Raw genomic sequence first — 14249 nt, 5'->3', positions numbered from 1 at the left:
GCGTATAGGGGGTGTGGAGTTAGATCCCCATACTTTCTTGATCACGGCCGAAGGTGGGAGTGACTAAGTTTCCTCCAGGTACCCACTTTATACGATACTGGGTGGGTGCTGGAGTCACTTGAACAGGTGGAAAAAATTCCGGTTCTCCCCCACTGGAGATCGAACCCAGGTGTTGCGCTTGGTAGTCAGACATCTTAACGACTGTGCTACCGCAGCTCTAAAAGGAAAGTAGTATTACCTGTAGTCGTAGTAGATCCCTTCTCCGCCCTTTGGGTTCCTGGGCCAAGAGAGGAAGAAGTATGCCCAGACACATTTCATATTTCTCTAGCGCAATGCTATACTGGCCTTCAGCCATATACTGCTCTGCTGCATGTCCAATATTTAGTCCAGAAGGCATGTTTGCAGTTACGGCTGCAAGACGACCTACAAGAAAAAAATTGGTTATGAAGTACAATTTTAGCATTCCTGGCAATGTATACTGAAAATATTATACTGGAAACTGAAAAAGAAATGCAGAAAGTGGGACCACAAAAAAAACCTGATTAAAGATAAGTATGTAATATTTAAGTATGACTTTTCCTTTATTAGTGGGTCAAGTGACCCTCAATGTGAATATCTACGAATGTCCTGTTCTGCTTTTCATCTCTGAAAATCTGTTCACCCTATACTTCCCACAAAATCGTGGTACATTGGATTGTAACAATTACCAGCTTGAGCTCCCAAGTTGCTAAATATTTATCAAAGTTGCCTTCGGCGCAAACCATTCATCCTCAAGGAGAAGTCGAAAATTGTCCAAAGTTGAACTCCCAATGTGAGCAGTGGCACAGAAACATTACGATTGAGGGTACAAAGTTACAGTAGCGTAGCATCGTAGTATGCCCACATGTCCGGCATTCCCTGATTTAAAAATGTGTAAATGATGTAAATATAAAGTAAAGCTTGACTAATTACATACATGTTTGAGCATTATGGCATTATAAAAGCTATTTTTCGCGATCCGTCTACAATGCTCCACTAACAGCTCTCGTTGTAGCATTTCTCTAATGTCTTTGCTTGCCGGACGCCAGCTAGGTTTGGCGTACAGGACTCTGCCTGTCTGGAGACAGAGAGGAGGAGGGAAAGCTTGTGGCTTGGATCTCTACAGCACGGGTGAAATTCTCTCCTACGCTGGTGTATGGAGCACCTGATTGGTTCTAGAGCCCATGTGACCTTTCCTGCCTTCCGACGCAGACGACAGAAGTAGAATTCCTACCTGGTTTTTCGCGCTAATGCCTCTGCTCGTGCTGTGTGATACTACAATACGCAATATTGACTGTCGTATCTTTACCTAACTCAAATATACCATTTCTTAATGACCACTGCATTGTGTAATTTATCGCAAGAACAGTGAAGTGCATTAAAAACTAAAAGAACAAAACAATTTTTGTCAAACAAGTTGGCAAAGTCCTCGTGGTAGAAGTTCAGCCTGTGGCTGCTCTACCACCTAACCCGCAAAACTATTTTTTTAAAAATATTTTTTCGTCAGTATCTAACTGCTTAATATTGTGCTAATGGAAATGTTTAGCATTTGTTTCAAAACTCTTAACATCGTATGGTCTCTGGACAAAATTATTTTAAAATGTTTATGAGTATTCTCAAGATGTAATAAACAGTGGTCTGAATTACTAATAGGCACTGTTACGTCAGTAGAGTGTACGATTGTTGGATCATCCACCTACCTCCCTGTCAGTGTGTTTTGCACAACATGCTAAAATGCCAGAGGTTCCTGGTTCGAATCCCAGCCTTGGGCATGTATGTTCTTTGTGAGTGTCCCTTCATCAATATCATCACTCATATTCATATTTGTGATTAGCCAAAAGTGGTAGAAAGCGAAGTAAAATAAACCAAATCAATCAATAGTTGTATCATCCACAACAATGAAGTCTACTGTTGTTCTAGAGGTGCTTGTGATTCAGGTAGGTTTTTAATGACTTGCGTCATGCCGAAAGGTTTCCTTGATTATAAAAGACGGTTTGCTACACATGTGGTATGTGTGGAGCAAAATACTCCGAATGGTGTACGGTGTTTCTGACTTCAACAATCTAATTGAAAATGGTATAAAACACCAGTGCTCCAAGCATTTCTTGCACACTGAGGAATCTCATTCTCTTGATAAAACAAGCATGGATCATGTTTTATCGGAACCCTGCTGGCTTGATGCAATAAACACAATGAGATTGTGATTTTAAATAGACAATAGCTATGTCTGCTAATTCCATAAGTAAACTCTTATGCAAAAAAAGACCTACCCTTCCTTCAGACTTTGCGTTCCCACCCGAAATGCTCATATTACGCCACTGCAAAGTTCACACAAAAAATCTCATAAATGTATGTATGTATGTATGACATGAAAGCAAGATAACCAATACAAGACTTAATGAGATCTAAGAAATTTGTATGCTTCTACTACCAAACACTATGCACATTTTGAAAATTCCTATTTTCCAAAATACTGTTATAACCTCAGAATAAATTTAAGCTAGAGAGCATGTTCTTGGTTCATTTGATTTTTCCATTTCTTTAGCTTTCTAATGAGATCAGAATGTGTTCATGCATTTCATAAACTTGAAGATTTCTTGAAACCTCTTACACAAAAACCACTATACTTTCAAAGTGTTAATTTATACAATGCGGCAATGAATCGGGCAATTGTGCAACACTTGATATAGCTAGTTGTTGTTTCATAGGTAATATGTGACTACCGCCAACTTGCAGAGCCTGCTTCACCATTTAGTTATGATGGGAGTTGTACAATGGGACACAGCATGCATTTGCTGTAAAAGCATACTACAAAAACAACAATGGGGATATTTCTTGTCCTCTCCAGATCACCAGATCAGTCTGCATTTTCTTTGGGGGTAATTGAAAGGAAAAATCTTCCAACCAATCCTCACGCACTCTCAATTAACTTAAAGATCAGATCTGGGAAGAGGTGGGTCAAATTCCTACCTTACTGATAAGAGTGTCTGGAATGAAATGGAGGTCATCGTAGTAATGTTATTTTCTAGTAAATCACAATGTAAGGACTAAATTTGTATTTTCTTTTGGTATTTCTTCTTCAGTCAATAAATTAGTTAATTTTGTCTTAATTACGTATGTTTTGTATGTATTATGCATTATTTTGTCTTATCTGTGGAGTATTTAAAATCGGCCGATTCATTCCTGCACTTTTTATATAACCATATAAACTACACATCGACAAATACCTACATAACTCATCAAAAAGACTGTCAGGGTCCTGAATTCCAGAAATATCACTGCTTCCACTTCCTGCCTCCTTTTTTATGAGCTGTTTCAGGTCCTCTGCACGTCGGATGTAGTCATCCACTTTCTTTCTCAGGGCAATTTTCTTTGTTGCATCTATCTCAACTTTATTAAAAAACAGAATATGACAAAAAATATTATTTGCTAATAATTTATAAGAGTATCTGGTTTCAACGTACTCCTGTACAAAATTTATGCCAAAGAAGAAAGGCCTTTGATACATTTATGTATATGTCCTGCACCATCTTAATGCAGTTTAAGGGGGAGAAGGACAATTTCCCCCATGTCCTTCTCTCTTCTGCAGCTGCCGATCACTGTTGCCAGCTTCGCTCTTTTGGAGCCAGATCTGGCTCTTTTGTGCACTCGTTTGGCTGTGAGCTATGGCACCTGCTCCACTATGGTGTCATCATTGGCTCTGCCTTACATAGACAACTTCTGTCATAAGTATACATTTTGCATGCGACGTGATATTGTTATATTGGCTGCAACGCCCCACCCCCTCATACATCCCCAGCTCATTTCCTTTATAGCGCCTTGGCTGATGTGAAGAGGACATAGTATTTTATCCGGGAATACTTTATTTTAGATTTCATACGACCATCGCTGGATTATTGAGATGGATAATGCTGCTGGATCTAGATGGTGAAAACTAAGAATAAATTGCCATCACTTTAAAGGTAACAGTAATAACAATCCCCCTCACCTCATTTGATACCTAAAATTACCCCAGGAGGCACTTTATCCAGTTTCGTAAATCTAGCTGCTTGAAAGTCTTTACTCCGTTGACGGTGAAATTTAGCTCTTTTATGTGCATCAGGTTTGGCAACACTGCCAGGATGGCCGTAGGAGGCAAGGAGAAATACATTGCTCTTATGGAAGTATTATTTTATTTGTTCTCTTGGGAATATCAAATTTCCGATGGCATAGAAAAATATATCAACGGAAAAAGGACAGACTAAACTAGTAATTGACAGGCAGAAATGTCAAAACTTCCATTTGATTAGACGTAACTTTAAGTTGAAGTTGATTCCCTATAAGGAATACATGGGTTTCTGAAAATTCTTATTCGTCATGTTTTCCAAACATCAAAAATAGCTTAATAATCAACTTTAAAAAAACACTCACTTGCAACATGTGGAGAAAGTCATACTCTATTGAACACCAGCTTTTTTTCCTCAGTAGCATTGTCCATTCAGACGATATTGAAATAAATGCACAACTGGTGCGAAATTGTCCCTCATCCCCTTAAGGCATCATGCTTTGAACTCTGGCTACGGGATGCACGCAGGTTCGTCTCCTGAGGGGAGTGTAACCAGTGGCAACCCACCATCGTGAGAAAATTAGGGAGCGTAACCTACTCATAGAAACTTACAACAATGACTGGGGCTTCGTTGTGCTGACCACACGTCACCCCGTAACTGGTCGGATGATATCCCACCTCAGCATTATGTGGGTAGGTAGCCCTGGCCCTCACAGGCTGTTGTGCCACGGGCTATTGTTATACACACATATCTATATACAGTGTGTCCAGCTTAAACGTATAATAAAAGAAAAAATCATGTGTAATATTTAACCAACAGCACAATAAGCCATACGTAGTTTGAAACATAATCTCAAAATGTTTTTTTACTATGCTTGCAAGACGTCAGTACTCGTTAGGTTGCACATCCGCAAACTGAACACTTTCCAGTAGTAAGCTGTAGTAGCGTCAGTAGCCATGTGGACTCTGCAGCAGAAGGTGTGGTGTGTGCTTTCTCTCACCGAGCTGAAGTCTGTTAACCTCGTATAATGTCATTTCGGACAGGAGTATCTACTGCGACCAACTGAAGATGTTCCAAGCTACATATGAAATGGAATGGGACAAACGCTTTTGGAAAATGGGAAGTTTCCTTTTCATATTGGGTAAACAACCCAAATGCAAAGTTTCAGATGCTGCTGTTGAGGAAATTCGTTCATTGAGGAATATAGGTTGGACATATGTTGTGTTACTAATGGTGCACACATCGAGGTGTATTAGGTATGTAAAAATACTTTTTGAGTTACTCTGTAGGTAGAAGAAAACTGTATGGAATTTCTTAATAAACTTTACAGTTAATAATTTTTGTTTTATTATACTTTTAAGTTGAACACACTATACAGTGTATATATAGGCCAATTAACTGATGTATAATATACGAGGATGATTCAAAAGAAAATATTAAAAGTGCAATAAAGTTCTGAAAGTTGTACGATTGATTTGTATGTTGGCAGGAGTTATCCTGGTGGTTGAAAGAATGACCAACAGGTGGCAACATGATGCTGCAACACTGAAGAAGGAAGGAGCGTCAGTGCAAAGATGGCCACCCAATTGTTGACATGCACCACGTTAGAGCAGCGATCTGTGATGTGTTTTTTGCGTAGTGAAGATATTAAACCATTTGAAATTCATCGCAGGATGAAAGTGCAGTACGATGATTCGTTTGTGTTCCTTGTGGTGTAGAAAGTTTAAAAGCTGCGTAACTTGTGTGGAGGACTCTCCGCATCCGGGCCAGGCAAAATGTGTACGAAAACATCACTGCAGTGGAAGAGGTTGTGAAGGAAAAGAGGCATATTACTGTGAAGGAAATAGCTGCCACTTTGGATATTAGTGTTGGTTCAGCACACAATATTGTCCATGATGTGCTGCGATTCAATAAAGTGTCGGCGAGATGGGTGCCATGTCAGTTAACTGCTGAATTGAGAGACCATCGCATCAATGCCTGTGACAAACTTTTGCGTTGTTTCCAGGTTGAAGGTGATGGACTTCTGTAAAGAACTGTTACAGGAGATGAAACCTGGGTGCACTATCGCGAACCTGAAACAAAACGATCGAGCAAGGAATGGTGCTTGTCGCCAAAACCCAAAAAATTCTGCACCCAACCATCAGCAGGAAAAGTCATGCTCACTCTGATCTGGTATGCAAATGGGATAAATTTTTAACATTACATGGAAAAAGGAGTAACAGTGACCAGTACTTCTTATGCAGATCTGCTCCAAAATCACCTTCACCCTGCAATCAGGAGTAACCGACGAGGACTTCTAACTTCAGGTGTATTGTTACCAGATGACAATGCCCGGCCGCATAGTGCCCTTTAAAGGTTGCGACAATCCAGACCTTGCCCCCAGTGACTTTCATGTGTTCGGATGGCTCAAAAGAGGCGATGGGAGGCTAGCATTTCCGAAGCGATGAAAAGGTGAAACCACGGTGCACAAGTAGCTATAATCACAACCAAAATAATTCTTCTCTCGAGGTATCCATGAACTTCCTAAGTGCTGGATGGAATACGTGCATTGCACGTCATGGGGACTACATCGAAAAAGTATGTATGTATAATATTTCTGTATTTCCTCATTTGCTTCATAATAAATAATTTAGGTTTTCATTTGAATCAGCCTCGTACATAAAATTACATAAATTTATCAAATCATGAGAGAATTTAGATTACAAGAAAGTTAGTTACAGCTCCCTTATGTTGGCAAAAATTGTGTTTTTTTAAACATGTTTTATTTGTTTTAAATATGAAAAACACAACAAAAAAAACATGTTTTAAACCAAAAAAAGTCAATCTTTTGCCAGTAAATTATATTTAAAGTTGTTAATGAAAAAGTGCTCATTTTTATAAAAATATACTTGTATTCACCAGAGCCACCCAGGAAATGGAAAATATAAGAAGATCCTTTCTATACTGAACTGTTACAACTTTACAATTTTTTTGCTCTCATCTTTGTTGCGAGTGGTCCTGGTGGGAGGTCCCAAAATTTTGGTGATGACCTAACATTGAGAGGACAATTGGGGAGCTACTTGAAAATAAGTATCAGGCTCCGGTCTCGAAAGCCAGAAAACAGTGGTGATGGGACTCAATGCACTGACCACGCGTCATCCAATGAAAAAAGCTGCTCTGGCAGGCCTTGGCTCTTAGAGGTGTTGAGCATGGAGTTCAGTTTTTGTATCATTCCTCTTAATGTAATCAATTTAAAAATCTTGCCAACACTTAGGGAGTTATGAGATTGAAAACAATCACAGTGTATTCTCGTCTGAACAACCAGAAAATGGCAACGATGCAATTCTATTTGCTAGCCATGCATGACACAATAAGAAGCTGCTTGGAAGGCCTTGACCCTAAAATTAATGTTGTGCTACGGAGTTTAGACTTGTAGAACTGGCAATCCAGAGCATCTTTTGTCTCGGCATGGATTCAAATAGAATGTGGGAAGGAGCACTTATTTTAACTGAAGCAAGGTGAATTGATTTGGTGTCCTACATTTCAACGTGGTGTTGGAATGTGTGTTAGTTAGTTGCAAGTTGATATCAGAAGCACGTTTCAGTATAAATTCACACACAGAACCATTCTCTCCATCCTATACAAATTAATCTAAACTGGCAACGTATGTAAAATTTTCTCAAGAATGTCATTACCACTACAACACTGTATACCTTTGACTAGTGGAACAAAATATTGCAGTGAATCACAATATTTTTGCCAAGCATCCTTGTACTTCTTGTCAGCATCTGCCTGCACAGCAGCTTGTACTAGTTTCACAGCCTTTTTCAATGACTCTGGAGTTGGCATGTGCTCCAGGTCCAGAAAGGGATGATTGAAGAATTCATCGAAGGTTATCCTCTGCTTTGGATCGTGCTGCAGCAAGCGCATAAGCAAATCCTGGCATTCTACAGAGACGGAGGACTGTGGTGGCAGCTGTGGAAAAATTTTGAAAATATATAAGAATTTTTTTTGAAGTTTTCATTTAATTATGCAATCTATTACACAAGGTTATAGCATTTATTTTACCATACTCAGGGATTACCATCAAGGCTGAGCCAATACCAAAACCAGTCTATCGTTATTGGAAAGTGTCGGTTGGCGATACAGCTGATACTTTTCTGGAGTCCTAATACCTTGCAGAGACTGCTCATGCCTGGAAATTGTGTAAAATGAATTTTCTTAAAATTTTTGTGACAACATCATGGAGAGAAATTGATATGTGATTAAATAACTAGGTAGGTAAGGTAAAGTTATCCATGCACTTTGTGCCGGACCCTGTGGCCGAGTGGTTAGCACATCGCGCTGCAATGCCAAGGGTCTCGGGTTTGAATCCCGCTAGGGCTTGGTTGTTTGTGAATGTTCATTCATCAATTTCATCACTTCATCACCCCATCTTCGCAAATTAGCCAAGAGGCACAAAACGCGAAGTAAAATAAACTAAATAAATCAATCAATCCATGCACTCTGTATCATCTCAGCCATTGTTTTAAGGTGATGTGATCAGCAATATGCTCCAGCCACCTTTACTCCCCTGACCCCAAGTACCCATTATTCAGGGATAAGGCCAGAAAAATTCCAACCTTAGATCACCCACCCTGGGAATCAAACTTGGGGTCCCGTGCATGGCGGTTAGATGCCCTACTGTCGACCACCATGGCTCTGATTAAATAATTGCTTCACGTGAAATTATGAATATTTTAAAACAAAACTGGTAGACACCTATGGCACAGCTTCAATGCAAACCTTATACAGGGTGGGATAAAAGTTGCTTTCCCCGAAAATGTACACTGCTCATTTCTTTGGAGAAAACGGCTTTTACATATTTTGAGGTACTTTGAAATGATACAATTTGAAATGATACAATTTTCAGGTAATAGTACTGGCATTAGTGTGAAACAATGAGTATTGGATGTGGTATCCAGTAGCGTAGCATCCTAGTACACCCATACGCCCGGCATTCCCTGATTTAAAATTTAAAAAATGCGTAAATGCTGTAAATATAAAGTAAAACGTGACTAATTATATACATGTTTGAGCATCATGGCATTATAAAAGCTAATTTCTCGATCCGTCTACAACGCTCCACTAACAGCTCTCGTTGTAGCATTTCTCTAATGTCTCTGCTTGCCGGACGCCAGCTTGGTTTGGCGTACAGGACCATGCCTTCCTGGAGGCAGAGAGGAGGAGGGAAAGCTTGTCGCTTGGATCTCTACAGCACGGACGAAATGCTCTCGCCATACACGGGCGTATGGAGCACCTGATTGGTTCTAGGGGCCATGTGACCTTTCCTGCCTTCCGATTCAAGGCGATGTACTTCCGATGCAGACGACAGAAATTCCTACCCGGTTTTTCGCGCTCGTACCCATAGACAAACCTCGTGCCTCTGCTTGTGCTGTGTGATGCTACAATATGCAATATTGACTGACGTATCTATAATGACCACTGCATTGTGTACTTTATTGCAAGAACAGTGAAGTGCATTAAAAACTAAAAGAACAAAACAGTCTTTGTCAAACAAGTTGATAAAGTACTCGTGGTAGAAGTTCAGCCTGTGGCTGATCTACCACCTAACCTGCAAAACTATTTATTTAAAAAAATATTTTTTCGTTAGTATCTTACTGCCTAATATTGTGCCAGTGGAAATGTTTAGCATTCATTTCAAAACTCTTAACATCGTATGATCTCTTGACAAAATTATTTTAAAATGTCTATCAGCATTCTGAGGATGCAATAAACAGTGGTCTGAAACTCTGAATTACTAATAGGCACTGTTACGTCAGTAGAGTGTATGATTGTACAGAGTGTTTTGCACAGCACGCTAAGACGCCAGAGGTTTCCTGTTTGAATCCCGGCCTACATATGTTTGTTCTTTGTGAGTGTGATTCATCAATATCATCACTCATATTCATATTTGCGATTAGCCAAAAGTGGTAGAAAGCGAAATAAAATAAACCAAATCAATCAATAGTTGTATCATCCACAACAATGAAGTCTACTGTTGTTCTAGAGGCGCTTGTGATTCAGGTAGGTTTTTTAAAAATTACTTGCGTCATGCCGAAAGGTTTCCTTGATTATAAAATACTGTTTTGCTACACATGTGTTATACGTGCAGAGCAAAATACTCCGAATGGTGTACGGTGTTTCTGACTTGAGCAATCTAATTAAAAATGGTATAAAACACCAGTTCTCCAAGCATTTGTTGCCCACTGAGGCATCTTATTTTCTAGATAAAACAAGCATGAGTAGAGACAATTGGACAGTTCTAAATAATCTTTTGAGGCTCGAATCATCATTTGAGGCTTGTCGTAGCCTTTTATGATGTATATTTTGAGGGCACAGAGTTGGCAACACTGTGGGCTCTTACTGTAGCTTTTTATGAGGGGGGCCCATTGCCCCCTGTTTACATCTGGCAACACTGCCGTAGATTTTTTGACAGTGTTGTTAACCTACTGGGTTTTTCACTGTAAATTTTCATCAAAGGGCCTGAGGGGTCCATGTATTTTTTATGTCTGGCAACACTGTTGGGGGCCTAGTGTTGGCGACCTGTGGGCCCTTACTGTAGCTTTTTATGAGGGGGACCTATTGTCCCCTTTTTACATTTGGCAACTCTATTGGATGTTCCTTCTTTGAGGCTTGGGTTTTGCCAACCCATCCGAAGAAAATTCCACTATATGATCTTTCACTGGCTAAGCTAACCTACAAATAGAAATTGCCAGCACTGACGAGGCTCGAATTATTATTTGAGGCTCGAATCATCATTCGAGGCTCGTCGGTGTTGCCAACCCACTCTACAAAAATTCCACTATATGATATTTTGAAGCCTTTCACGGTGTATGTTAATTTTACTAGCAGTGTTTCCTACTAGCAGTGTTTCCAACTCGTTGTAGCCTTTCACGGCGTATAATTTTTTTAGCTTTTTGTGTGTGTGTGAGTGTACGTGTGCCCGAGCAAAACGTAGCTTTTCACGATGTGCTTTTGATAATGTATGTTAACCTCACTAACAGTATTACCAACTTGCTCTACAAAACACTAAACTCGCTGAAATGGCGCTTGCTGAAATGATGCTCGCTGAAAATGGACGCTCGGGGTCAGTTCTCGGAGAGAGGTTAATTTAACCTAATTTTTTTTGTACGAAGCAAACATACGTAGGGGGTAAAGAAAAAGGGCTTTAGTAGTGCAGGTGGGCCGGTTGAACGTTATTAAGTGAGGATCAAAAAAAAAACCCTCAAAAAGTCACTTTCTCTCCACGTTCCGCGACTCATTTATTGCGGTGATGATGTTTCGCAGCGAAGAAAACAGCACCAAAACATCAAAAACTCACTTCAATTCACTGAAGTGAGCCACAGTGTTGCAAAACCTACGAAAATTTCATCAAAACCTCAAAACCTCACTTTCTCTCCACGTTCCGCGCATTTATTCGTTGCGCTGACACAGCGTGATGAGTAAATAATGCACTCTCTCATCCTTTGAAGGATGAATGCACCTTATAGTAATTTTCCAAGTCCTGGTCAAATGTTTATATATCGTGACCTTTGTAAACCTCTTTCGGGAACGATGTGCCACACACACACACGCGCGCGCGCGTGTATTGTGACGAATGCACTCTCTCATCCTTGAAGGATGAATGCACCTTATCGTAATTTTCCAACTGTGGGACCAAATGTTTATATATCGTGACCTTTGTAAACCTCTTTCGGGAACAATGTGTCGCACACACACACGCGCGCGCGCGTGCCTGTATTGTGACGCAAGCAAACAAAAAAAAAAAAACTTTGCCAAAAAACTTTGACCGTATTCTTAAATAACTAACAAGGACAATGAATCTTTTTGGCTTCCGCAAACAGATCAACATGGAGACTGCACCGCCAAATTTCAATAACCTCTTACCTTCCGTGTTATCTAAACTCAATGGTTTACTGATTGTTCATCTCAACAGCATTTGGACGAAACTGAATGACGATGTGGGCAAGATGTTTTATGTTTTTAATAACAATTTACATTTCTACGAAATTCCGATCGACGGGAAACTTCAAATCACCGTGAATCCGGAAAACGCAGGCGAAATCAAAATTTCTACCGGCAAGAATATTTTTCGAATCAAGCACGACAAGATGCTTTCTAACATTACGTACGATGTTTCTGCAGGAGATTATCTTTACATGGAACTTCTCGGAGATTACGACAAACTCATTCCTCTCTTTGTAGAATTACGAATCGTCTATCCTATTATAAATAACCGTTAACCAAAAATGCCTAACGACATTTTCGGCAACACCAAGCGTGTAGACCACGCAGAAGAGATTCTCATGTTGGACATTCGAGTTAAGAAGTTGAGGACCGATTTGATTGCTTTGCAGGAGACCTTAAACAAAAGTTTAGAGTCGGAAATCGCTACGCTCCAAACGCAATGTCTCGACCCCATTCTGAAAATCGATTCCGAACTGAAGACGCTGATAAAAAATTATGTCGACGTACCTTCTTACGACAACGTTCAAAATATACAGTTGAGCGTGGATTCGCTTCAAAATGATTTGGCCAAATTACAGCAATTTCAATCGAAAAATGAAGATTTGGAAAAATTGAAACTCGAAATCGAAGAACGAACTTCCGCAATAGAAAAGAATTTCTCTGAACTTCAAACCGTTGTGAACGATATAGATGCAGAATGCTTACATGTCGTCGTTTCCAAATTACAAGAAGAATTCACCAGCACGTTGGAAGAAATTAAATCCAAGTTGCAGACTTTGGAAGATACAATGACGAACCTACCATCGTCGGACGAACTGCAGGTCATCGGTAAAAGCGTCGCGAACATAAAAATTCAATTGGAGGCGTATCGAGATTTCGAACACATTCAAACCACCATCGCTACGCTTCAGGCGTCCTTGGAATTGATCAACGAAGAAATTAAAAATATTCACGCTGAAGCAAGAGCGTTGACGAGCATTCAAGACATGTTAAGCACGGTTCAGCAGAAGATCGAATATTTAGAAAATTTGAACGTCGAAACGAATCTCGCTCATTTTCATCACGTACTCGACAACATACAGGGTGACTTGGAATCGTTACGGACGAGCGTGCCTTCGAGCGAAGATTTGGAAAAATTGAAAACGGCGGTGACGGCACTATCCGATTCGAACGACATCAAAAGTTCATTGAGCGATCTCGAGAGTAGGGTGGCCAATCTCCCCACCTCCAAAGAATTGCACGCTTTGAAAAGAAACATATCTCGAATGCTGAAACGACTAGAAACGGAAACGGCGAACGTGGAACAGATTCGAGACGAAATTAGTTCGCTGGTGTCGACGCTGCCCACTTCGCAGAGCGTCGCCGACCTTCACACGCAGTTTACAGAGATGCGAAGGATCGTGAACGATCTTACCGAGAAGAGCTCGAAATTGAATCAAGTCGAGAACCTTCAGAACATTGTCGTCAACATCAGAGATCAAGTTGGAGTGCTGGAATCCACGCAGGAATCGACGCTGGCCTCTTTCGGTTCCAAGTTGCAAGAACTCAACGAAAACTACAAGCAGTTGAACGTGGAAGTGAAAATCAAACCGTCGTTGTCTGCCATAGTCATGGATACCATAGTCGAGCATTTGCTGCCCATCGAAAATAAACTCGGACACGTTCACAGCAATCTGCTCGGCGTCGACACTAAATTCGCTAAACTGCATTCTCTGCAAGCCATCGAAATCAACAGCGTACCCAATCAACAGAGAATCTCCACGTTCGTCGAAGGTAACAAACTGTACATGTTACATCCTTATCATCCGTACTACAAGTTTCTCCTCGATGGCACGATTCAGATAAACGAATTTTCGTACTGGTCTCACGGTAGAAAAGCTAGCGTTCCCACCATGACTTTGATATCGAATCGTGGTGTCCAGAAAGCAGGAAACATTCCTCTGGCACGTTGGAACGAAACGCGCAACATATATGAAATACACGAAGACGAAGATCTTACCGTTTTCGACGTGAGTGCCGGCGATAAGCTGATCATTCAAAACACGAGCGAAGTGCCACCCTCTTTGAATCCCATCACGCTTGTGCTTCTCTTGAAACGTAATCTCTAAAAAAAAAAAAATGTCTAGGCAAGCCATCGTCGAAGAATTGCATAAACCTGCACGCCGTAACTACGAACGTTTGGCTGTGGTAACCAAG

At 40.4% G+C, this 14249-nt stretch overlaps 1 protein-coding gene across 2 annotated transcripts in view; it reads right to left on the bottom strand.

The window, feature by feature from the left end:
* Aduk (unc-51 like kinase 3 homolog Aduk) overlaps positions 1–14249 on the bottom strand; it is an 81574-nt gene that overhangs the window by 12208 nt on the left and 55117 nt on the right. For both annotated transcript variants that reach the window (XM_083118527.1, XM_083118528.1), the window contains exons 6-8: positions 7757–8018; positions 3250–3408; positions 239–423 (exon numbers count right to left, since the gene is read on the bottom strand). In XM_083118527.1, the coding sequence (XP_082974653.1) occupies positions 239–423; positions 3250–3408; positions 7757–8018 (606 nt within the window). The remainder of the gene's footprint in view (positions 1–238; positions 424–3249; positions 3409–7756; positions 8019–14249) is intronic.

The sequence above is a fragment of the Lepisma saccharinum genome, chromosome 3, assembly GCF_977018435.1.
Source record: "Lepisma saccharinum chromosome 3, izLepSacc3.1, whole genome shotgun sequence".
Taxonomy (NCBI): Eukaryota; Metazoa; Arthropoda; class Insecta; order Zygentoma; family Lepismatidae; genus Lepisma; species Lepisma saccharinum.
The sequence above is the reverse complement of the archived record's forward strand: the minus strand, read 5'-3'. Positions and strand labels throughout refer to the sequence as shown.